General features: G+C 35.8%; 1 protein-coding gene across 1 annotated transcript in view; it reads right to left on the bottom strand.

The window, feature by feature from the left end:
• ITPR2 (inositol 1,4,5-trisphosphate receptor type 2) overlaps positions 1-25,452 on the bottom strand; it is a 511,835-nt gene that overhangs the window by 250,752 nt on the left and 235,631 nt on the right. The window contains exons 27-30 of the mRNA XM_043966319.1: positions 13,130-13,219; positions 12,891-13,016; positions 8,427-8,549; positions 5,774-5,974 (exon numbers count right to left, since the gene is read on the bottom strand). Coding sequence (XP_043822254.1) covers positions 5,774-5,974; positions 8,427-8,549; positions 12,891-13,016; positions 13,130-13,219 — 540 coding nt within the window. The remainder of the gene's footprint in view (positions 1-5,773; positions 5,975-8,426; positions 8,550-12,890; positions 13,017-13,129; positions 13,220-25,452) is intronic.

Here is a 25,452-nt window from a genome sequence, read left to right as displayed (position 1 = left end):
CAATGCAAGTTCCATCAAACCAGTACACAGATTAGGGAGTGGGGAGGAGTGGGCATAATTGACTGATACATTAAGAAAGTCCAAAAGCATGTGCAATGTGTAAATCCTGTGGATCTCCCACCTCCACAAAGGGGTGGGGGGATATTTTCTCATATCTTTTCATTTGGCTCCCACTTGATACTTAACATTTTGCTACATTTACTTTTGATTCACTTATATGTCATTGTTATTTCCATTTAAATTGTTGTAGGTACTGGCTCTGCTTAGTTCAGTTTGCATCAGTTCATATAGATCATTTCATACTTCTCTATGTTCATTACAAACATTATTTCTTACAGCATAGTAATGTTCCATTACTTTCATGTACCACAAATTGTTTAGTCATTCACCAATTGATGGACCTATTTTTTAACCCTTGGCTATTACAAAAAGTGCTGCTATAAATATTATTATAAATATAAATTCCTCCCTGGTAAAAGTTCAGTCATGGAGTCTCTGGTTCAAATAGTATGCATATTTTAGGCCTTTTATTTCCATAATTCCAAATTGCTTTCCAAAATGTTTGGACCATTTCATAGCTCCACCAACAATGTTTTAGTATGTCTATCTTCCTATACTCCCTCCTACTTTGATTGTTGCCATTTTTGTCATTTTTTGCCCATTTGCAGGGCATAAGGTAAAACCTCAGAGTTGTTTTAATTTGTATTTCTCTCAATTTTTTTTCAAGTTCAAGCCAATGAACTACACTTAAATTTCTGAAAAAATTCTAGACCATGGGATAATAGGATCATGAATTTAAAACTAGAAGGGACCTTAAAGGTCACTGAGTCTGTCACCTTAATTTTGCATAAGAAAAATTAGTCACAGGGCAATTAAGTATCTTGCCAAAGATAATGTAGAATGAAGTATCTGAGGCATCCTTTTCAGATCATGAAGCAATAAAAATTAAATTTAACAAATGTCTACGAATAAGATTAAAAATCAATTGAGGGGGCAGCTAGATGGCGCAGTGGTTAAAGCACCGGCCCTGGATTCAGGAGTACCTGAGTTCAAATCTGGCCTCAGACACTTGACACTTACTAGCTGTGTGACCCTGGGCAAGTCACTTAACCCCCATTGCCTGCAAAAAACAAACAAACAAACAAAAAAATCAATTGAAAACTAAATTATCTAACCCTAAAGAATGAGTGGATCAAAGAACAAATCATAGAAACAATGAATCATTTCTTTAAAAAGAATGACAACAATGAGACAACAAATCAAAATTTATGGGATGCAACCAGAGCACAACTTAGGGGAAATTTTATATCTCTAAGTGCTTGTATCAATAAAATAGAGAAAGAGCAGATCAGTGAACTGGGCATGCAATTAAAAAAAACTAGAAAAAAATAAATTAAAAATCCCCAATTAAACACCAAATTGAAAATCCTGAAAACTAAAGGAGATATTAATAAAATTGAAAGTAAGAAAACTATAGAATTAATAAATAAAAGAATAATAAAATAATAAAACTAGGAGTTGGTTCTATGGGGAAAAAAATCAAATAAAACACTGGTTAATTTGACTAAAGAAAAGAAGAAAACCAAATTAACAGGACCAAAATTGAAAAGAGTGAATTTACCACCAACAAGGAGAAAATTAAAGCAATAATTAGAAGCTATTTTGCCCAATTGTATGCCAATAAATCTGATGAAAGTGAAATAGATGAAGTTACAAAAATACAAATTGCCCAGATTGACAGAAAAGGAAAATAACCCCATCTTAGAAAAAGAAATTGAATAAGCCATCAATGAACTCCCTAAGAAAAAAATCATCAGGGCCAGATGGATGCAGAAGTGAATTCTACCAAATATTTAAATTACAATTAATTCCAATACTTATATAAACCATTTGGGAAAATAGGCAAAGAAGGGACTGCTATCAAATTCCTTTCACAACACAATATTATGTTGATACATAAACCAAGAAGAGCCAAAACAGAGAAAGAAAACCATAGAAAATCTTCCCTAATGAATGCTGATGGACAATTTTAAATAAAATATTAGCAAGGAGAATACAGCAATATATCACAAGGATTATACACCATAACCAGGTAGGATTTATACCAGTTATTCAGGACTGATTCAACATTGGGAAAACTGATGGCATAATTGCCCATATCAATAGCAAAACTAACAGAAATCATATGATTATCTCAATAGATGCAGAAAAAGCTTTTGACAAAATATAACAACTCTTCCTATTGAAAACACTAGACAACATAGGAATAGAGCTTTACTTAAAATAATAAGTAGTATCTATCTAAAATCATCAGCAAGTATTATCTGTAATGGGGCTAAGCTAAAAGCCTTCCCAGTAAGATTAGAGACCAAAGAATATCTATTATAACCACTATTATTCGATATTGTACTAGAAATATTAGCTATAGCAATAAAAGAAGAAAAAAAAATTGAAGGAATTAGAATAGGCAACGAGGAAACAATACTATCACTCTTTGAAAATGATATGATTGTACACTTAGAGAATCCTAGAGAATCAACTATAAAACTAATTAAAATAATTGACAACTTCAGCAAAGTTGCAAGATATAAAATAAACCCACATAAATCATCAGCATTTCTACATATTACCAACTAAACCCAACAGCAAGCAAACCCAGGAACTATATGAACATAATTACAAAACACTTTTCACAAAAATAAAGCCAGATCTAAACAACTTAGAAAAATATGAACTGCTCATGCCAGTATAATAAAAATGACAATTCTACCTAAATTGATTTACTTATTCAGTGTCTTACCAATCAAACTACCAAAAAAATATTCTTAGAACTAGAAAAAATAATAACAAAATACGGGCAGCTAGGTGGTGCAGTGGATAAAGCACCAGCCCTGGATTCAGGAGTACCTGAGTTCAAATCCAGCCTCAGACACTTGACACTTACTAGCTGTGTGACCCTGGGCAAGTCACTTAACCCTCATTGCCCCCCCCCCCCCACACACACACAAAAACAAAACAACAACAACAAAAAAATAACAAAATTCATCTGGAGAAACAAAAGGTCAAGAATATCAAGAAAATTAATGAAAACAAATGTGAAGGAAGGTGGTCTAGCTATACCAAATCTCAGACTGCATTCTAAAGTAGTAATCATTAAAACTATCTGAAACTAGGGAGCAGCAAGGTGGTGCAGTGGATAGAGCACCAGCCCTGGAGTCAGGAGGACCTGAGTTCAAATATGACCTCAGACACTTGACACTTACTAGCTGTCTAACCCTGGGAAAGTCACTTAACCCTCACTGCCTTGCAAAATAAATAAATAAATAACTATCTGATACTGGCTAGGAAATAGTGCTGGATCAGTGAAATAGATTAGGTACACAAGTAGTAAATGACCATAGTAATCCAGTGCTTGATAAACTCAAAGACCCCAGCTTTGGGGACAAGGATTCACTATTTGACAAAACTTATTCAGAAAACTGGAAAACAGTATGGCAGAAACTAGATAGACCAACATCTTATACCATATACCAAAATAAAGCCAAAATGGGTATATGGTTTAAACATAAAGGGTAATACCATAAGTAAATTAGGAGATCAAGGAATAGTTTACCTGTCAGATCTATAGAGAAGGGAAAAATTTATGACCAAACAAGTAATAGGGAACATTAATAGATATAAACTGGACAATTTTGATTATATTTAAAAGGTTTTACACAAACAAAACCAATGGAACCAAGAATATTAGAAGGAAAACAGAAAGCTGGTAAACAATTTTTACAGTGTGTTTCTGATAAAGGTCTCATTTCTCAAATATATAAAGAACTGAGTCAGATTTATAAGCATACAAATGATAAATGGTCAAAGAATGTGAACAGGCAATTTTCAAATGAAGAAATCAAAGCTATTTATAGTCATATGAAAAAATGCTCTAAATCACTATTAATTTGAAAAATGCAAATTAAAACAACTCTGAGGTACCACCTTGACCTATCAGATTGGTTGATATGACAAAAAAGGAAAATAATAAATGTTGGAGGGGAAGTGGAAAAAATGGGACATTAATGCACTATTGGTGGAGTTGTGAACTGATTCAGCCATTCTGAAGAACAACTTGGAACTATGCCCAAAGGGCTATCAAACTGTATATACCCTTTGACCAAGCAACACCACTACTAGTTCTATATCCCAAAAAGATTTTTAAAAAGAGAGAAAAGGGCTTATTCGTACAAAAATATTTATAGAAGCTCTTTTTGTAGTGGTAAAGAATTAGAAATTGGAGATTGAGGAAATACCCATCAATTGAGGAATAGCTTAACAAGGTGTGATATATGATTGTAATGGAATATTACTGTGATGTAAAAATTGATGAGCACAATGATTTCAGAAAAACCTGGAAAGACTTATATGAACTTACACAAAGTGAAGTAAGCAGAACCAGGAGAACATTGTGCAAAGTAACAGCAAGAAAGTATGATGATCAACTGTAAATGATTTAGCTATTCTCAGCAATACAATTCCAAAGACAATTCAAGACAATTCCAAAGGAGACATGATGAAAAATAGTAGCTACTTCCAGAGAAAGAACTGATGGCATCTGAATGCAGATCAAAGCATGCTATTTTTCACTTTCTGTATTTCTTTTGTTTGTTTGTTTTTTGCCTTTGGGTCTGTGTCTTCTTTCACAACATGACTAATATGGTAATGTGTTTTATATGACTGACCATGTATAACCTTTTTCCTTACTGTCTCAGGGATGGGGAAGGGGACAGAGAGGGAGACAAAACTTGAAACTCAAAAGTTTTTTTTGTTTTGGGTTTTTGGGGTTTTTTTGCACAGCAATTTGGGGTTAAGTGACTTGCCCAGAATCACACAGCTAGTAAGTGTCAGGTATCTGAGGCCAGATTTGAACTCAGGTCCTCCTGACTCCAGGGCCGGTGCTCTATCCACTGTGCCACCTAGCTGCCCCCAAAAGTTTTTTTAATGAATGTTAAAACTTGTCTTTACATGTAATTGGGGGAAAGTATTATTTTTTTTAAAACCTTGACTACTGATTAAAATGTGTCATTTGTCAGGCCTTAGGATGTGGTTTGGATACTAGGTCATTCTGGCTCAGTGTCCATTACAGGTTAAAAAATTTTTCAGTAATGATTAAAAGGATAAAATTCTGTGAATAACTATCACTTACCACACTTTAACACTGGATCTTAACAAGGATTTTTTGGAGAGCATGAAGGAAAAAAATTTAGCATATAACTATTAAATGATTGATAGCATTCCTTTTGCCTGATTCACATTTTTTAAAATCATATTTTTTTGCAAATATGACAAAACAAAAACTACTTTTACAAAGGCAGAATTACAATACTTTGGGGGGTTTTTGTTTGTTTGTTAGCTGCCCCCAGAATTACAATACTTGAAACATTACAGAAAAGTCAAAGTTCTAAGTATCATAGTGTTTCCATTGTCATTAATGAAAAACCTACACTAAAGAAATCTCTTTGGACTGCCACTGGTCTTACATGGCCTCCTAAAATTTTACTATGTTTTACCATACAAAAGTTTTAAATGAACAAAGAATAATTGCTTTCATAGGAAGTAGGGAATCAATCTAAAGCATATTATCCTATATGAGATTAGTGACAAATATATATATCATAAAGTGTTTGCCATTTTGAGACAATCCTATCAATAAGACAATGTTTTCCTACACTAACAGAATCAACACATATCAAACACATAAAGCTGATTAAATATAAATGGTGAAACATACCTCTGTCATTACCATATCCTGGCATTTTTTTACATATTTGCCATCTGCTTTTACAATCGTTTGCAAAAACCTCAGGTATTCTACATGGCGACCATGTGTCTCAATACAGTGTACAAAGTGCTGCACAACTCTCTCACTAATCTCATTGCACAGATGGTAGTTGTTCATGAAGATGTGCCGCATCGTTTCCGCTTCAAGAAGCTAAAAGGCAAGGAAGAAGGACTTGTAATTCTGACATGATGAATAAACATAGCATGAATTTATCTGGTGCTAGACTTACATCATCTCGTCGGAGGCTATGATCGTTCCCATTTTATATATAAGAATAATGGGGCTCGGGGCAGCTAGGTGGCGCAGTGGATAGAGCATCGGCCCTGGATTCAGGAGGACCTGAGTTCAAATCTGGCCTCAGACACTTAAAAATTACTAGCTGTGTGACCCTGGGCAAGTCACTTAACTCCAACTGGCTCACACACAAAAAAATTTTTAAAAAGAATAATGGGGCTCACTCAGTATGTTGAAATCCAACTCCATAGAACTTTTTGAAGTGGCAGAGCTAAAACTCAAAAGCATTTCCTTTAAGACTAGGGTCCTTCTACTGTACTACTTCTCAATATTTACTTCTAATCTTACTCCATTTCCTGTTTATGGGACCATTTTGTTATTTAATTGGATGGACCTGTGATCTCCTCAAGGTGAGTACTCTCTCCAGAAGTCAAATTCACAACCCATGTGACTCTTATGCATCTTTCCATCAGGTGTTCATCTAACATTCTAAGGACTTTCTTTAGGTCTGCTGAAATTATATGAGTCCTGTGAAGTAAATAGGCTAGTCATTTATTATCCCTTACTCTCACTCAATGTCTGGCCCACTTACTGCTTGGGTCATCTATCAATCTGAAGATCTATTCATTCTTCATTATGTCTACAATGCCTTTTTACATTGTCCTTTGAATGACCCATAATTGTGATTTTTTTTTTTTGAGATTGTGGCATCCCATGATTTGCAGAAGAAGAATATTGGAGTTCAAAAGATGAGTTTTTGTTTTGGGGAGAAACTTGAGGTCATTAAACATGCTGTTCAATTTCTCAAATGCAATTCAAATACTCTATTATTCTTACTTAATTCTCCATTCATTATCTGTCTACTGCAGTTGTCACACATATATATGTATATACATGAATATATGTGTATACACACACATACTACAAGACTAAATCTAAAAGTTATCCATTCAATTATACATCATAGTTTGAACAATAGGAATTCATCATCCATTTGGTTTTTCCCATATGGGTAGTTAGGTCAAGCTATTTTGACTGATTATGAATTTCATTTAGGTGAATCTGCAGTGTTCTTATGCCTTGAAACAATCAGCAAAATGTCTTCCATAAACAGAAGCCTCTGGGATACCCCACCATCTATGTAGAGCCCCTCCTTAACAGTGGTAAACACCTTTGGTGAGCATGTCTCTCTATTTTATGGCTTGCTTGTTCTTTACACAAAATCACACTAATTTTCCATGCAGGTCTATACAATTCAACAAGATTGCTAGCCATAAAAGACTTGAATACATAAAGTAATTTGGAGGAAATAACATTGCCTGACAGAAGCAGCTGCTTTAATGCCATAAAACTTGGCAAGCTGACTACACTATTATTGAGATTCATTTAGCTTCTTATATTACAAATTTAGTTTCTGCTTCCCTAATGGCCAGTGGACACACAGATTAAACAAATCTGATAATACTTGTAACCCTTCCATATCTATTTTACTTATAACAATTTGGGACAAGTTCTTTATTATAGTATGACCTTTTGATAAAGGCAACAAACTCTGCATATGTTAATGAGGTTACATTTGGCCAGGTAAAATTCATGCTATTTTCATAATATTTTACATTATCTCTTTAAACAAACAAATGGAGCTCACATTTATAGTTGATATAGATGAAGGACCTACAAAGTAAAGTCCAAATTTGGAGATGATAAAATTAGTAGATTGATTTAAAATAAAGGCAGGTAATGTTTTTCCTCCTCTGCCTCTACCACTCTTTACTTGAATGGTAAATTTACTTTCAGACTTGGGATTACAGTGATATTTTAAGAAATATATCATACTAATCCAAATTTGACTTGAAATGAGGGAACTGAATTAAAATTGTGAATTTTTTGTTTCATGTACTAAATGATCTGAAATTACAATTCCAAATATGTTAGACCACATTACTGTACTGCCAAATATCAAATGACTAACCTTTTTTAGGTCTCATTAGTTATCTGAGTCTAGAACAGTCTCAGACATAGAGTTTTATATTCAAAAGAATTATAATCTGACCCTGGGTAAGTCACTTAACCCCAGTTGCCTCATTAAAAAAAAAAAAAAAAGAATTATAATCTTGAATATACCATAGCAAGGCACAACAGAAAAAGTGTAGAATTTTACACCTGGCTACCTACATTCAAATATTGATTCTGCCATTTGCTACTACTATGTTAACATGGACAAAGTATTTTATCTTTCCAGCTTCAGTTTCTTCATCTGTAAAATGAACGAGGTAGACTAGATGACTTCTAAGGTCCTTTCTGGCTCCAAACCCAATAGCCTATAAACATACTGATACCTTTTACTAGATGTCATTAAAATACTTACACCAGGAGTTAAAAACAAATTGAGATGTTTGTGGAGAAGAACTTGATTCTGAGGATTTCCCCGACAGAAATTCTGTAGAAATGTATGGGCTAAATTCATCACTTCATTCATCTTTTCATCAGACTGTAGATTGAAAGTTTGAAAGAGAAATAACATAAAAAGCAGAACTTGATTATGTTTATAAGCTATTCAGTAATCAATCAGTCAATCAACAAGTATTTATTAAGCCCAACTATGTGCTATGGATACATGTACAAAGAATAGAGATAATCCCTGCTTGCTACTTGCAATGAACTTACATTTTTTTTTTTTTTAGATTGAAGCATACTTTTTAAACTTCATTTTTCTAAGTGTTTTTTTGGGGGGGTTCTTTTGCAACATGACTAATATGGAAGTATGTTTTATATGACTACACATGTATAATCTATATCAAATTGCTTGCCTTCTCAAGGAGGGAGGAAAGAAGAGAGAATCTGGAATGCAAAATGTTTACAAATGAATGCTAAAAAAAAAATTTTTACACATAAAAAAAATAAAATAAAAAGTTCTCCTAGACTGAATTCTAGTCCAAAACCACTCTTTACTGAGAAAAGATTGAGGGAAACTACTGGCTCGAGGATCCAATCACCTTTCCTGTGTATCTGGTGCTTTAGCCACAGTACACCCCAGCTATGTGCTCAATTGGAGTTTGAATAGTTGGGACCAGGTGTGAGCAAAGTTGTGATTGAGAAGTCTTTTGTCCTAGCCTGGGTTCTTAGAATTAGAAGACTGATTTTCTCTCCACCATGGGGAAGGGAAGAATTGGTCTCAGAAAATGGATAATTAGAGTGAGTTAGATAGAAAGGTTTCATTCCCTCCTCCCCTTCTGATTTTATTGCATTAAGCTTACATTCTAATAGAGGAAAGAACAAGTACTCATAAAAATATATAATGCATAAATATAAAGTTAATAAATACAAATATATGCAAAGGAGTTCAATGCAAGGTGGTTTCAGGGGTTGGGGGCAACACTAGCACTTATGCTTCATACAAAAAAGCTTCATGCAGAAGATGGTGCCTAAACTACATCTTAAACTCTGGTGGCTCCCTACTGTTTGGGGCAAACTGCCTCAGTTTACCCAAATAACTCAAGGAGACCACCAAGTCAAGCAGAGACAGATTTATTACATTCCGGTGGGAATGGGCAAACTCAATGCCTGAGTCGCAATAGCTAATACATGCCTTGACCTTTTATAGGGGAAGTCCCCACACACACTAGGGCAAGCTCACAATCTAACATCCAATCCTGTTTCACCCAGGGTGCGTGTTTAGCTCGTGATTAATGTATGGAGACATGCATACGTGTTCCAGGAACAAGGGGGAAAAAGGGAGGGGGAACAAGGTCAAACGGAAGGAAGAGGGAACGGGGGAATGACAGTCAGATGTTTCAGATCTCACAGTTCCCACCGACTCCCCTCTCCCGGCCCCTATCTCTAAAGATATTCAACTTAAATAACAGGAAGAGTCACTCAGGTGTTTCAGCATTGTTTTGTAGTCATGTTAATTTTAGAAGGATGACAGGATTAAAATTTATCTTTGGCTATGTTGGGAAATCAAAGAAATAGAATAAAGAATAAAAGAATAATCCATTGTTGGGACCCTAGGGTCAAGGGGATTCTGCTCTGAGAAAAAGAGACATGTCACTTAACATCCGGTCTTAACTTAATTGCCGCATCCTGTGCTGAGCCCTGTCCTTTCTTCTTGAATCCCAAGTATTGAATTGGTGGACAAACTTCCCGACCCACTCAACAGGGACTGGGGTTCTGACACATGACGGATTCCAGATAAAACTAATATGTAGCTGACAAGTGGGGAGACTGAACAGAAGTAAAAATATTTTAATTGGCAATAAAACTTAAAGGAGACAGTGAGAATTTGACAAGCAATAAACTTTTAAACTAACTATACTGAAGCAGGGCTGGGTATCTTCCAGACCCCATCCTCAGAGTTTAATCTGACTCAAATCCATAATCATCTCACACACTACCATCTATCTCTAGGATAAAATATAAAATAGCCTATTTGACATTCAAAGTCCTTCATAAGCTGCCTCCCACCTTTCCATTCTTCATACACTTTACAGTTTCCCTCCCCATACCATTCTCACACCAAACTTCATGGTCCAGTAACACTGGCTTCTTTGTTGTTGCTTGAACAAAATACTTCATCTCCCAATTCTGAATATTTTTCACTGGCTGTCCCTCATGCCTGGAATTTTCTCCCTCTTCACCTAATCAAACTACCTTTGTTGTTGTTCCATCATTTTCATTTGTGTCTGGCTCTTCATGACCCTGTTTGGGGTTTTCTTGGTAAAGATACTGGTTTGCCATTTCCTACTCTAGGTCACTTTACACATGAGGAACTGGGGCAAACAGGGTTAAGTGACTTGCCAAGGGTCATATAACTATGTCAGACACTGGATCTAAATTCACAAAGAGGAGTCTTTCTGACTTCAGGCCCAGCACTATAATCGACTGTGCCACCTAGCGGGATCTTGGCTTCCTTCAAATCCCAGCTAAGACGCCATCTACAGGAAAATGTTCCCAATCTCCCTTTATTCTAGTGCCATCCCTTTGTTGATTGTGGCCAACTTATCCTGTATAAATCTTATTTGTGCATAGTTGTTTGCAGGGACTGTCTGATACTTTTGTATCCCTATCATTTGGCATAGTGTCAGGCACATATTGACTGAATGACTAATTCTATGAAGTGGAGGTAAAGAGATTGTGTATTCCAACCATGGAAGACTGACACTCTTTCCTGTGTGAAATGCAAAGAAAAGGCAAATTTGGATGGATCATAAAATGCAGGAGGGGAATAATGTCCAATGAGACTGGAAAGATAGATTAGGGCCATGCGTAGTGCTTTAAAAGTGAAACAAAAAATTTTATATTTTACCCTGGAGGCAAAGGTCACCGGGGTTGATCCAAATGGTCAGATTTGCACGTAAGGAAAGTTACTTTGGCAGCAGTCTAACCCAGGAAAAACTGGATTAGTGAGGAATTTCAGGTAGGGAGAACACTTAGAAAGTAGAAAGGGTGATGAGGGCCTAAACTGAGGTAGAAGCTGTGAGAGTATAAAAAAGGGTCAAATGTGAGAAATGTCACAAAAGTAGAACTGGAAAGAATTGGCAACTGATTACATGTGCAGAACAAGATATGAGTGCAGGCTCTGTTTTTGCCATAAGAGGAAAAAAAAAGTATTCATTCATCAGAATCACAAACAGCTCCTCATTGTTTATTCCCACTCTTCAAAAGCCTTATGACCTGGATAGGTGGTCTGTTTATCCATAACACAATTAACTAGAACAAATTTGGTAACACAACTAGAAATATCAACAGAAATTCCAAATTTGAATAGCTACAGAAATGGTGCAAAAATTTATTCTCATGTGACACCCCGAACAAAGTAACTCAACTCTTTTTACAATGTTGACCATTTGTCAGGAATATATTAGAAAGTATTCCTATGTTAATTGTATAAAAGGTGGGTCTAGATTACTTCAAGAATTGATCATTCCGGTTTTTTTACTATTAAATAAATAGAGATCACAGATTCCATAATGTCATTTGCCAATACTAAAAAGAGATTAACTTCACAAATCAATATGCTGAATTCTTAAGGATTTCTTAACACAGGGAACTCCTTGTGTGGGAATTCCTTCTACTAACCTATGGAAACTCAGGGATTAATTCCTAGGAAGTTAGATGATTCACCCATGGTAACAAGGCTATTAAGTTCCAGAGGTGGAATTTTAACCCAGATCTTCTTTATCCCAAACCTTTTACCTACACACTATTCTGCCTCAAACTAACCTCAATAATCAATAAGCAACAACAACCACAAAATGTCTATAATCCCTCACTTTAAAAAAAGGTGATGCCTTCTTTGTCATCTCTTCTTCCACTTTTCAATCTGGGGTCATTTAAAGTGTACCATAAGGCATTTCAGAGACTCAGAATTAATAAATACTGAACTCTTACATTAGTCCCAGGAGTTAGCCCAAGGATGGCAGCACCTGACCTCAAATCTCTCCAATATAGCACAATAGCTTGGTAAAAGAAAACATTGGCTCTACTCTTATACTTGATATCTCTGTGAGCTTTCCCATCCTTTTTATTTTAAGTGTTTTTGTCTCTAAGCAATCCAATGGTAGAAACTAAGAAAACCTTAAAGCAAAAGGCGTGAGAGGGATGAGAAATGTTAGAGCTCACTTTGTAATAGATAAACATTGTATTATATGTCAACCCCTCTACACGACTATATTCAGACTTAAAATGGCAAGTGTGAAAAACACAGGTGGACTTTATTTCCTTTTATAATTTTTTTCTCCCTAATGCCTTAGTTTGATCATTATATGATCACTTACGGAGAAAGATACACACACAGGCTTATCCATGTTGCCATAAACAACTAAAAACTCACCTTTTCATAGGGTATCTGTAGAAGATCCAGCACCACGGAATGAGCCCCCATGTTTTTAAGTAAACGTTGATGCTGATTCCGACACTTTTTATTCTGGACACAGAGTTTACTTAATCTGATTAGAATCTAATGGAGAAAAAAACACCAAATGAAAATTAAAAGAGAAAATACAAATGAGAGCTGTGAGCTGTTATCAAGATGTGACAAACCTAAGTGGAAAATACTTCACATCTACCAACCTCCTTTACAATCTTGTAATTGTTGCTCTTATTACTGTCAATCTGGGGTTTCTTGGTTCCATCTTGCACCGGACTTAAAATATTTGATTCCTAGAATGAACAAAAATATATACTTTTGTACAAAATGCTCAAGATTCATATCACTGTTCTTTACTTCACTCAGAACACATATGCTGGCTTAAATAAATAATGTAAATTAGCACTGCTCTTGTAGGCCTGAGGTCAAAAAGAAAGTATAATACTGAGAAATAACAGAAAATAGTACTCAAGGAATTATTAGTAAACTTCTTTATGCAACTGTTAATAAGTACAAAATTGTTTTTCAAACTATATGTATAAGTTGAAGACTACTAAAAGGTTTAAGACAATAAAAAAGTTAAGGGAGGCTTCAAATTTTTTCTTAACCTATCTGAGGCAAAACACAGTAAAAACAGAGTAAAGGAACACACAGAAATAATTCCAATATTCCAAGGAGAGAGAAAAGTACAACTTAACCTAAGGATTCTCAGCCAGGTTACCATGACACCCTAAAGAGTCATGACCTGCAGACAGAAATATATCAGCAACATTAACAGAACAATAAAAATATAGAAGAATAATTTTTAAATACTACAGGCTTAAAAACATAGAAATCTTTTAATTATTTCAAAATACAAAAAATAAATGATTAATTAAAATTGGAATGACACTGGAAACAAAAAATAAGAGCACTGTATCTATTTCAAATATCAAAAAGGCTTACCATAAGAAAAAAATTAAGAAAGAATATAAACCAAGGGCTATTAGTCTTGGATTTTAGTGCCATTTCTGTTGTTAACTACATGATCTTGAACGAGTCACAATCTTGCTGAAATGGTCAAAAATATAAGTGGCAGAAATGGGACTAAAACTTAGCCTTGAGCCCTTAGTTTGCATTTGTTAAAATGAGGGTAATAGGGGGCAGCTAGGTGGCACAGTGGATAAAGCACTGGCCCTGGATTCAGGAGGATCTGAATTCAAATCCAGCCTCAGACACTTGATACTTACTAGCTATGTGACCCTGGGCAAGTCACTTAACCCTCTGCCCCACAAATAAATAAATAAACAAATAAATAAAATGAGGGTAATAATACTACCTCACACAGTTGCAGTAAGAAAAGTATCCTATAAAGTTTAATGGAACATGAGTTGCAAAGAACCATAGAAAAACGAGTTATCAATCACCAACTATCTGGACATTTAGCAATTTGCTAGTAGCTATGAGGGATAAAAAAGTTGTATAAGAAATGGTTCTTGCCCTATGTATTATAATCCAACAGTGCAGATACCATTGTATTCAAGAATACATGAAACACTAAGAGAAGAGTTGACACTAAAAACATAAGAAAAGTGTTCATATAAATTCAGAGAAGGGAGAGATTCGTATGAACTGGAATAATCGAAGAGGAAGCACTTGAGATGGACACAGAGGAATAAGTATATGATTTGGATGCATATAGGGAAATAGGAAAAGTCTTCTGACAAAGGAAACGGTAGGCACTGAGGCAGGAATAGATACATGGTATGCAGAGAATGGCAAATAGATCAGATCACAGAGTGAAAATTCAACAGTAGTAGGAAATAACGCTGAATAGTTAGGGTGGGCTAAGATTATGGTACCAATTTAAGTTACATAAAATGAAGAGAATATAAATTTATAAACATGAAGCAAGGTGTTCAGGGGAACCCACTGAGATTGTCCTGGAGCATATGCCATGAAGCTAGACATTAACTCTGGCCCCTTGCTAAAGGAATTTGTGACCCAGCAGCTCCTAGTTGGTCCTGTGATCCCCATGACAGAGATGTTGACTTAAAAGTGATTTGTGACTCAGTCAGAAAGATTTAATCTCTCTCTCTCTCTCTCACACACACACACATACACACACACCCATAAGAGTTGTAGAGGGGGGAAAAACCTATATCAGATGTAGAAAAGCTGCAGGCACTCTTACCAGCCACTAGTTTGAGCTTCTCCCTAATGCTTTAGGGAGGAATATGCAAGTTCTCTGCTGTTCTTTCAGCAAAGGGAAAGAGAAGGAGGAATTTTTCTCCCTTCTGTGCCCCCAGAATAATATCATCTACAGACACATAGCAAAGAAAATATGTGCTTGCCTAAGAAAGCATGAATTTCTGGCATGCTTCTGCCTCTGTGTTTTAACCCTGAGCACATGGTCTCTGATGATTAATCAAAGATACTGGGAGAAGAGGCAGCTAGGTGGCGCAGTGGATAAAGCACCAGCCATGGATTCAAGAGCACCTGAGTTCAAATTCAGACTCAGACACTTGATACTTCCTAGCTGAGTGTCCCTGGGCAAGTCACTTAACCTTATTTCCCCGCGCCCCACCCCCTCCCAAAAAGATACTGAGAGATGGATGTTTCTTTGATAAGTTACCCTGAAGGTTTCCTGAGTAAATATTGGCATGCAAATGGGAGGTAACTTCAGTAACAACTGCTTCTCAAAGAGAATATGACCATTAACAGGATATGATCACCAACGGGATCATCCTGAACCATAAATTACTAAAGAGCCGTGGCTGACTGGCTGAATATCTAGAATTTGAAAGCTGCCCAGACAGAATTGAGGTAAATGTAAAATATATATTTATCAGTTCTAAAAGTTGCCTTTATTGCTCAGAGGGCACAGTAAATATAATGAGCTATCTTTTGATGTTTTAAGTATTTAATGGACACATATAAGTCTTTTGTGTTTTAAGCCTTTGTCCTATGCCTGGTATAATTTTTGTACCCTAAATACCTTTCCACAAACTATTTTATTAGTCCCTTTAAGAAAGACCCAACACATAAGACATACCTAAGCTTTACTTTAGAGATATTCCTCAGAATTTTGCTTTGGGGTAAGGGTACAATTAACCTGGAGTTGCAAGAAAGCACAACAATCCTCTATTAACAATCAGGCCTCCCTCAGGTTTAAGCTTCATTTGTGTGAGTCCTATCATACTTATGAGAATCTCAGTTTTGTGTTATTTCCAAAATAGAATTATTCACAATCTTAGCTTGGGAAGGAAAAAAAGGTATTAATAAAAATACTATGAGGACTGTCAATCAACTATACTTGTGATTATGTAAGTCTATCAAAAGGTTATTTGCTGCAAGGCATTTCCCATGAAAGAGTAAACATAATTAGAAGACTATAGTTGCCATTGAAACAATTCTGATTAAGTCTGCTAGCTACAATAAGGTAGTAGAAGTAAGTCAATAATCACTATTATGTTTAATTTCATCCTTCCTTTCCATTCCTACTACCACCATGCTAGTTAAAGCCTTTATTATCTGTCACTTAGGCAACAGTCTCCTTATTTTTTTTCCTCCAGTGTAATTCAATTTTACAAGCATTTAGTAAGTGCCCACTGTGTGTAAGATGATACTGTCCAAGGTGCTGAGAATATAGAAATTAAAAATGATGCATGCAACCTTCAACTATTTATCCCATATTAAATTGCCTGTTTAATATTCTCCAAGCAAGGATCTGATGTCATTCCTCTATTCAAAAAGAAAATTGCAATAGCTCCCACGCTACCTGAGAAGCAAAATCCAAACTTCCCATACTGGAATTCAAGGACCTATAGTAAATAGTATATAGTAAATACAGTACATAGTAAATATAGTAAATTTACGGGGACAGCTAGGTGGTTCAGTGGATAAAGCACCAGCCCTGGATTCAGGAGGACCTGAGTTCAAATCTGGTCTCAAACACTTGACACTTACTAGCTGTGTGACCCTGGGTAAGTCACTTAACCCTCATTGCCCCACAAAAAAAAAAAAAAGAAAAAGTAAACATAGTAAATTTACTATAATAAATAGTCCCTATCTGCCTTTCTGGTCTTAGGTCCCATTCCTTTCCTGACAGACAGACATACCAAGTCCAGAACTGGTATCCCTGGCATGTTAAAAGAGCAAGAGATGGTCTCTAGTATGTTTGATAGATCTTCAATGGAGGATTTATGGAAGGCTATTAAAAAGAATCACAAAAGGTAAGAAAGCATGAATCATTTTTCTATTTGCAAGAAGAAAGACTGGCCCTACATCAGAGAGCAGCAATGACATGAGACCATAGTGGACCTGTATTCTATCCCCTACTTTGCAATTACCATCTATGTGATCTTGGGCACACCAGTTCTGTCTCAGCTTCCTCAGCTATAAAATCAGATGCTTGACCCAATGATCTCCAATGTCCCAACTTGCTTTAAAATATTAAGATCTGATGAAAATATAAAAAAATGAATCACAGAAGCAATCCAACAAAATAATGTATGTAAAATTATTTATAACGTAATTATAAGCTATCATTATTCTTCCTTCTGGGTACTAAGCAAAAATAAAGAGGAAATAGAGAGGATAAAGATAACAGAGGGGGCAGCTAGGTGGCGCAGTGGATAGAGCACTGGCCCTGGATTCAGGAGGACCTGAGTTCAAATCTGGCCTCAGACACTTAACACTTACTACCTGTGTGACGCAGTCATTTAACCCCAATTGCCTTGCCAAAAAAAAAAAAAAATTGCAGAGATATGAAGAGTCTAAAAAAAAATCTTATTTGGTATTAGATCTACTACAAGAGAGTTAAGAGATCCTTTCCTATAATTTTAAGAGTATTTACCAAAAAAAAAAAAGCATATATTCCTCTCTTTCAAGATTTTTTTTTCATTTAGAATTAAATATTCCTCCACTATCCCTTATCCCCTACAAAAGCATTAGACTCAAACAGACATGGGGCAACTAATCCTGTACATAAGAATTCCTCCCTGCCATATATTGACTTATTTGAAAATATAGCATTGCTTATATTTTATTGAATTTTTATTTTGTTAACTATTTAAATATAAGTTATACATACATATAAAACATAAATTAAATATAAACATTTAATCTGGTTCAGGCCAGTGTTTTTATGCCTCTGCTTTATATCACCACTTTCAGCCCTTCTCAAAGATTAAAAACTTACAATTATACATGCTTTAAAACTCTTATTATGACTGTGTACTGTCTACAAGAGAGCAATGAAAACTGTTCCCCTTGGAAATTGAAGGATCATTGTTCTGTAAGAGATGTCAAAGGCCAAGTCTTCTGGACCTCTTTTTTTTTTTTTTTTTTTTTTTTTTTAGTAAGGCAATTGGGGTTAAGTGACTTGCCCAGGGTCACACAACTAGTAAGTGTTAAGTGTCTGAGGCCGGATTTGAACTCAGGTACTCCTGAATCCATGGCCAGTGCTCTATCCACTGCCATCTAGCTGCCCCTCTGGACCTCTTTTGATAGAAGATCAAAGCTAATTGGCTAGCATCATTCAATTCCATTGGTTGACATGACTTGAAGGTGGTCTACATTAAAATGAACTCTGGAGATGGTATCAGAGAAAGACCCTCACTCAAATTGGAAAATTCATTATCTAGGTGTGGCTTAATCTCACCAGCCCTTCACTAATCTAGACAAAAGAATCCCTCCATTCCTTTTGTTCCCTTGGATTTCTCCCAGATGAGATTTGAGAAACTGGTCTTTCTGAGGGGCAGGGGGGTAGACAGAAAAAGGACTGAGAAAGTAATCTCTGTATCCTTCAAAGAAATCTATTATTAATAATTATTTTCCCACAGCTTCCTTCATATCCCAGCTAAAATCCCACCTCCTATAAGAAGCCTTTCTTGAGCCAACCTAGCATTAGCTAGTACCTTCTATCTGCTGATTATCTCCAGTTTATCCCACATATAGCTTATTTGTACATGATTGTTTGCATATTGTCTCCCACATTATACTGTGAGCTCCATGAGAGTGTTATGGGCCCATAGCACCCCAGAAGTTCTCTGGGGCACATCAAAGAACCTTCTCCTTGAGAAACTAAACCAGAGGACAGACACATCTAGAGAGATTAGTGGAACCAGATCAGACTGAGCTAGCTCTGGGACCCCCACCCTTCATTCTAGTCTCTCTCAACCCTGGGGAGATAAATTTAGGTGTGGCTGCTTCCTTTGTGTCCTGAGGAGAGAGATGGCTTGAGAGATCTGCAACCACCCCTCCCCCAACTCCCCCAGCCACCACCAGTGGGGGATGGTCCTCCCTCACTAAGGGAACTTTCCACAGTCAGATGGTCACCCCCATCAGTCCTCTATAAAAGCACCTGCCTGTCTCCTGCTCGAGGAGATTGGTATCTCAGAGCCACCTCTGTGCCATGCCATTCTCCCCATGAAAAGTCCAAGGATTTCTTTCATGGTTTCCCTTCTCTTCCCTTCCTCAGCCCCAAAATAAACTACTATCTTATTCTAATTGCTTTTGTGTGCAAGAGGGTGTAATTCTTTATAGAGGAATTCCTAAGGATCCCAAACCCCTACCCCTATCCCTATCCCAAACCCCTATCCCCTATCCCTAACCCCCACCTCATTTTCCCCAAGGTAAATAGTAAGGAATTTATTAACAAATATTAACTATTGATAGTTTATATAAGAATTTTAACCCAAGTATTTCTTTCCAGAAGTGTTATTATGTATATTTGAAATTCCTGGAGAGGACTTAAAGGATAAAGAAGAAAATAGACATTTTTGACACTATGTGGATTCTTTAGTGTTTCTTCAATGTTTTACCAAAACAGTATTATTAATAGGGCCACTAGTCTAGAAGTCAGGGAGGGGGGAGGAGAGGGAAGATGGACACTGAAAAATACTAAGCATCGCATTCAATCATGAGAGATTACAAAACAAAATCAAGAATTTAAAATGCATACATAAATAAAATCAACATATGAATACATAGATGACAGCCCATTTAGCTAGGATAAATACAACTATTTACAAGCAAAAGGAATATGAGATCAGTGAATGAGACAACTGACATGTGTGTGTGTGTGTGTGTGTGTGTGTGTGTGTGTAATGACAGGGTAAATTTATTTATGAAAAAAATAAAAATTATTTTAAAAAACCCACCCCCTTTCATGCTCATATGAGTGAATGATAACTATTCTCAAAAACATACCTTTTCCCAGAAAATGAAAAATTGAAATTACCAAATCTAAACAGACTACTAAGAATCCTGATATAAAAAGGAGATATGTCTATCAACTTTCAGAAAAATTATTTTTAAAATATTGGCAAAGGTTTGGCAGATGTATTTAAGCCTATTTATCTGATAAAGACATGAAGAAAGGCTGTCCTTTTGTTTTAAGAAAAGTAGTGTCTGGTAAGATTTGGGAAAATATAAAACTATGCAATACATTACAGAAATGGGAAATTGTAGAAAATACTAATCTTCATGAGGAGGGAAACAGGGGAAAAACTGACTTTAACTGAAGATGGTCAAAATTAATGATGAGTTTATAAACACCCATAAAGACATAATAGCTGTCTCTGAGGAGTCATAGAAGCAATTTACCTTAATTCCTAAAAAATAATTCAACTTGACTGAACTGAATTGAATCTTAGTACTACTGTTCACACATTCTCCATTGCCTATCTCTTTTAACAGCAGGGACAGTGTCTTTGTAACTCTGGTACATGGCATGGTGCTTAGCACATAGTAGGTGTTCAATAAACATTTGCAGAATTGAATTAATGTAGATTAAACTGACATTCCATCTCTGTGCTGTCATACAAGTTGATCTCAGTGTCTGAAATGTATGCCTTTATTGCTTCCACAACCATGAGTCTCTACCTTCTTTTAAAGTGTGTCTATATAATATAAGCATAGGAGATCCATTATTATCATCTGGATGAATTTATGTTTGAAATACTATCCAAGTTGCTATTTAAATCAACCAAAACTTGTTTTGTATAAGAAGCACTATTTAGGGGATTATATACAAAGTTCATGAGCTAAAACATGTGTTACCAGGTAGCCAGCTTGAAAAGTTTTCATATATTTGAGGCTAATTAGAAGCTATCCTGAGTTATTAAACGTAAGTTGGAATTTATTGGAGGATAACCATATTATCCCATATACCATCTCTCAGTACTAATTAGATGTATAGACTGATCTCATATTCCTTTTCCTTATAAATAGTTCTATTTATCCTAGCCAATTGGGCTGTCATCTATGTATTCACATGTTAATTTTGTTTATGTATGCTTTTTTTTTTATGAGGCAATTGGGATTAAGTGACTTGCCCAGGGTCACACAGCTAATAAGTGTTAAGTGTCTGAGGCCAGATTTGAACTCAGGTCCTCTTGAATTCAGGACCAGTGCTCTATCCACTGTGCCACCTAGCTGCCTCTATACGGATGCATTTTTAAACTCTTGATTTTGTTTTGTAATCTCTCATGACTGAATATGATGTGTAGTATTTTTCAGTGTCCATCTTCCCTCTCTTCCCCCCTCCCTGACTTCTAGATTAGTGGCCCTATTAATAATGCTGTTTTGGTAAAACATTGAAAAAGCATTAATGAGTCCACATACTCAGTGTCAAAAATGTCTATTTTCTTCTTTATCCTTTAGTCCTCTCTAGGAATTTCCAGGCCCAGAACAGCATTACTATTAAGGTCCCTATTCCAGGAGTCAGAAGACACAGAATCACAAAATGTCAAGCTAGAAGACACCTTGGAGATCATTTGGTCAAACTCCTCCCTCCAATTCCCCTTTACAGACAAGACCACTGAGGTCCAAAGAAGTTCAGTGACTTGATTGAGTAACAAGTACTGTTTAAAAAAGTTAACGCCTTATAGAAAGTTGAACTTCTCTATATTTTTAGCTGGAACCATTTATTCAGATATTATAAGCTTCTTTGTGCTATTTTTAAATTAAATATTATTTTTAGTTGAACTTAATCATTCACAAATATTTTAATATACAAAAACAAGAGTTTGTAAAAGAAAATATGAACTTTTATGTAGTTATATATATTTGCATATATAATTAGGTAGTGACAAAACTGCTCTATTTGTTTATGTCCCCTTCTGCACTTTAAAAAATTTAATTCTGTAATCTTTTAAAATGTTTATTGATGCTTGGGTGTGTGTGTGTGTGTGTGTGTGTGTGTGTGTGTGTGTGTGTGTGTGTGTGTGTGTATAAGTCACTGGCCAATATCTATCCCCAACCTCCCCATTTCCTGGGTAGAAGGCCTCCCTTATAATATGTATAGTTCAGCAATACATTGGCCATATGTGAGAATGTACATCTTGTTTTGAATTAATTTTTTAAGCAATGATTAATTAATATGTTTCAACTGTGTATGCCATTAGACAACCTACACAATATGGTAACTATAGTCTACATGGAATAGATACAGTTGGACAGAGGTGTCATAATCAATGACTAAATTTTTAAAATATACAATAGAATAAAAGAAAGCACTTCAGGAAACTATGGATAAAACTGCTCTTTGTGCCACTTGCATAATACCCCTTACTGTCCAATTCAAATAAATGCTACCTAAAAGCATGTCCTTACCTGGTAATGAGAGTTATATTTTTCTGGCACTATAATAAGTCAAATTTGGAAAGAAGTAAATAGGTGAAGTCAATGTGAACTCTGTTTGCACTGTGTAGACATAGCTGAGAAAACAAAGATTTCAGGAAATTTTTCTGGAGAAATCTGTCTGACTATTAACTTTCTCCTTATTCAGTCAGTTCATAGATGACAAATTAATGAAGTAAACAGGCAGACAGTTAACGAGTATTTGTTAAGCACTTACTATATGCCGGTCAGTTTGCTAACCACTGGGGATATAAAGAAAGACAAAAATAGTGCCTAACCTTGGGAAGCATACATTCTAATGGGGGAAGAAAACATCAATAATTAGGTATGTATAATATATGTGTGTGTGTGTGTGTGTGTGTATTATGTGTGGGTGTATATGCATATACACATACACACACACATATATAAAATAGATGAAGGTAGACTGAAAGGAGAAGGCAGCTGAAAGAAAGTCTTCCTGCAGAAGGTATATATCCTTATATTACTTACCATAGTATCAAAGGACTATCAAATCTTTAAGTCCCTGTTGTTAAGGGCTAAAATTCTAGCTAAACTGTCTAAACTATTTAATGAGTGGTCGCCAATAAATTATAAGCTTTAGCAAGAGTTAGACTTTTAAGCGTTTATTAAGGAGAATAAGAATTTGATAAAGAGAGAGAAAGGCCTAGATTCCTATCTATTAAAGGGAGAGCACATTTCTAGCTCCGCTCTCCACCAGAGTCCAAAGGAAAGAGCGCGAGACTGAGCGCCAGTCTCTTCCTTCCTCCTCCCACTAGTCCGCGTCACTTCCTGACACCAAAGAAAAGACTCCTGGTCTTGCCCTCAAAGACCTTCGCTTCATGGGCAGAACTCTTCTACAGTAAGTCTCCAGCAGGTGGCGTCATTCCAATCGTTACACTGTCCTTCATCTTACAAACAGACACTGAGGTCCACAAATGGTAAATGACTTTCCCAAGGTCATACCAGTAGAAAGTAACAGAAACAAGAACTGAATCTGACCCCAAGTCCCGCCTCCAGATGAAGGGATCTTTCCATTGCTCTACTCAAGAAAGTGTAAGAGCAGGTAGCTTCTCTTGACAGCGGTGATTTGAATAAAACTAGTCTATTTTTTCTTCATAAAACTGTACTGAATGAATAGATTTGGACCATAATGACAAGTCACTATAACAAGGTTTCTGGAGTTACTCTAGCCTTTTTCCATTAAGAAGTTGTCAAGTATTCCAACTTGATGAATTAGTAATTGTCCTCTCTGCTACTGGTACAATATCTACTTGTCACACACTGGCCTTTGAGTTTCAAATTTTTTAGCCTGAAAGAAACACTGGTATAATCTTATGATGCCTTGAAAGATCAGTTTAATAAAGAGAAATGCTATAAATATAACAGGTAATATAGAAGTAGGGGTTACTTCAGAGCTGTTAACACTCAACTCCTTTCTCCTTTCTTAGAGAGGGCAGATCATGTACAACAACAGGATGATTTGACCCCTTACTTTAAACTAGAGTTTCTGAGATTTAAGGGCATCAATCAATAAATATACTTTTACCCCTATCTTTATTTCCCATCTTAGACTGACCACTGAGAACAAATCAGTTTTTATATTATTGGAAGTGTTTTACTTAGGGCTGAAATAAGGAATTACATGAATTCTTTCTGTAGCCCTTTGGTTTCTAGGCAAGCACAAAGCTTAACTATTATGTTTAAAAACAATGTCAACAGTGTTGGGGGTATGGTATCTTTGCAATGGTTTGTTAATAAAACAAAGGATTATTATTTGTGTAGATCTGTTAGTATGCAGGATGCCTGCTTCTTTTTGTTTTCATTGATGTGAGATTTTTTTCCTGTTGGCAGAAACTTAAAATTGCTACTGGATCATTGGTCAGTAAAAATTATTTTGTCATTTATGAGTAAAAATGTTGGACTCGTCATTGGCTCTTCCCAATAATTCATTTGCTATAAACAATCTGTTACTAAATAGCATTTTCCTTTTAAAGATTGCTTGGGTTTACGCCTTTTTTCTTTATTCCAACTGTCAGTGCCATATTATAGGTATTTACTATCTCTTACATGAATTCACACAACAACCTCCTATCTCCCTCTTCTAATCTATCTTGTATATATCACTGAGAGATTAATCATCTCATTCAAGAATCCATACTTCCTTTCTATTGCCTACTACACCAAGTACAGACTACTCCCACCCCTGCCCATTTATACTTTTTTTTTTTTCATTGGTGACCTTTGGGAGATTTTTTGTACCATGATTATTTCCTGATATGGCTCTCCCCCAACCTCCAAGAAAAGGGGGGGGGGGGGCGGGCTTCCTTTGCAAATAAAGAAAAACAGTCAAGTAAAACTGACATTAACTTATGTCTTCATACACTACATTTGACATACATAGCCCATCTGATATAATTAAGAGGAAGGAGGAGTATTTCATCATCTGTTCTTTAGAACCAATATTGGTCCTTGCATTTAATCTAAGTTCAGCTGCCTTTTAATGTTCTTTTGTTTGTTTGTTTGTTTTGACAGAGCAATGAGGGTCAAGTGACTTGCCCAGGATCACAGAGCTAGTAAGTGTCAAGTGTCTGAGGTCTGATTTGAACTCAGGTCCTCCTGAATCCAGGATCAGTGTTCTATCCATTGTGCCACCTACCTGCTCCCTTAATGTTCTTTTCATCTAAATTATTATATCAGCTAAACTACTATCCTGGTTCTGTTATGAATTAGCTCATTCAAGTCTTCCTAAGAGTTTTTCTAAATTGTTCACAGTCATTATTTAATATGTTATGATATTATTCCAATACACTTATATATCACAATTGCTTCAGCTACTCTCTAATTGGCATACATTTATTTTTGCAGGTTTAGGCTGCAACAAAAAAAAGGTGATAGC

The sequence above is a fragment of the Dromiciops gliroides genome, chromosome 5 (assembly GCF_019393635.1).
Source record: "Dromiciops gliroides isolate mDroGli1 chromosome 5, mDroGli1.pri, whole genome shotgun sequence".
NCBI classification, from domain to species: domain Eukaryota; kingdom Metazoa; phylum Chordata; class Mammalia; order Microbiotheria; family Microbiotheriidae; genus Dromiciops; species Dromiciops gliroides.
This window is presented reverse-complemented; position numbering and strand designations above follow the sequence as displayed.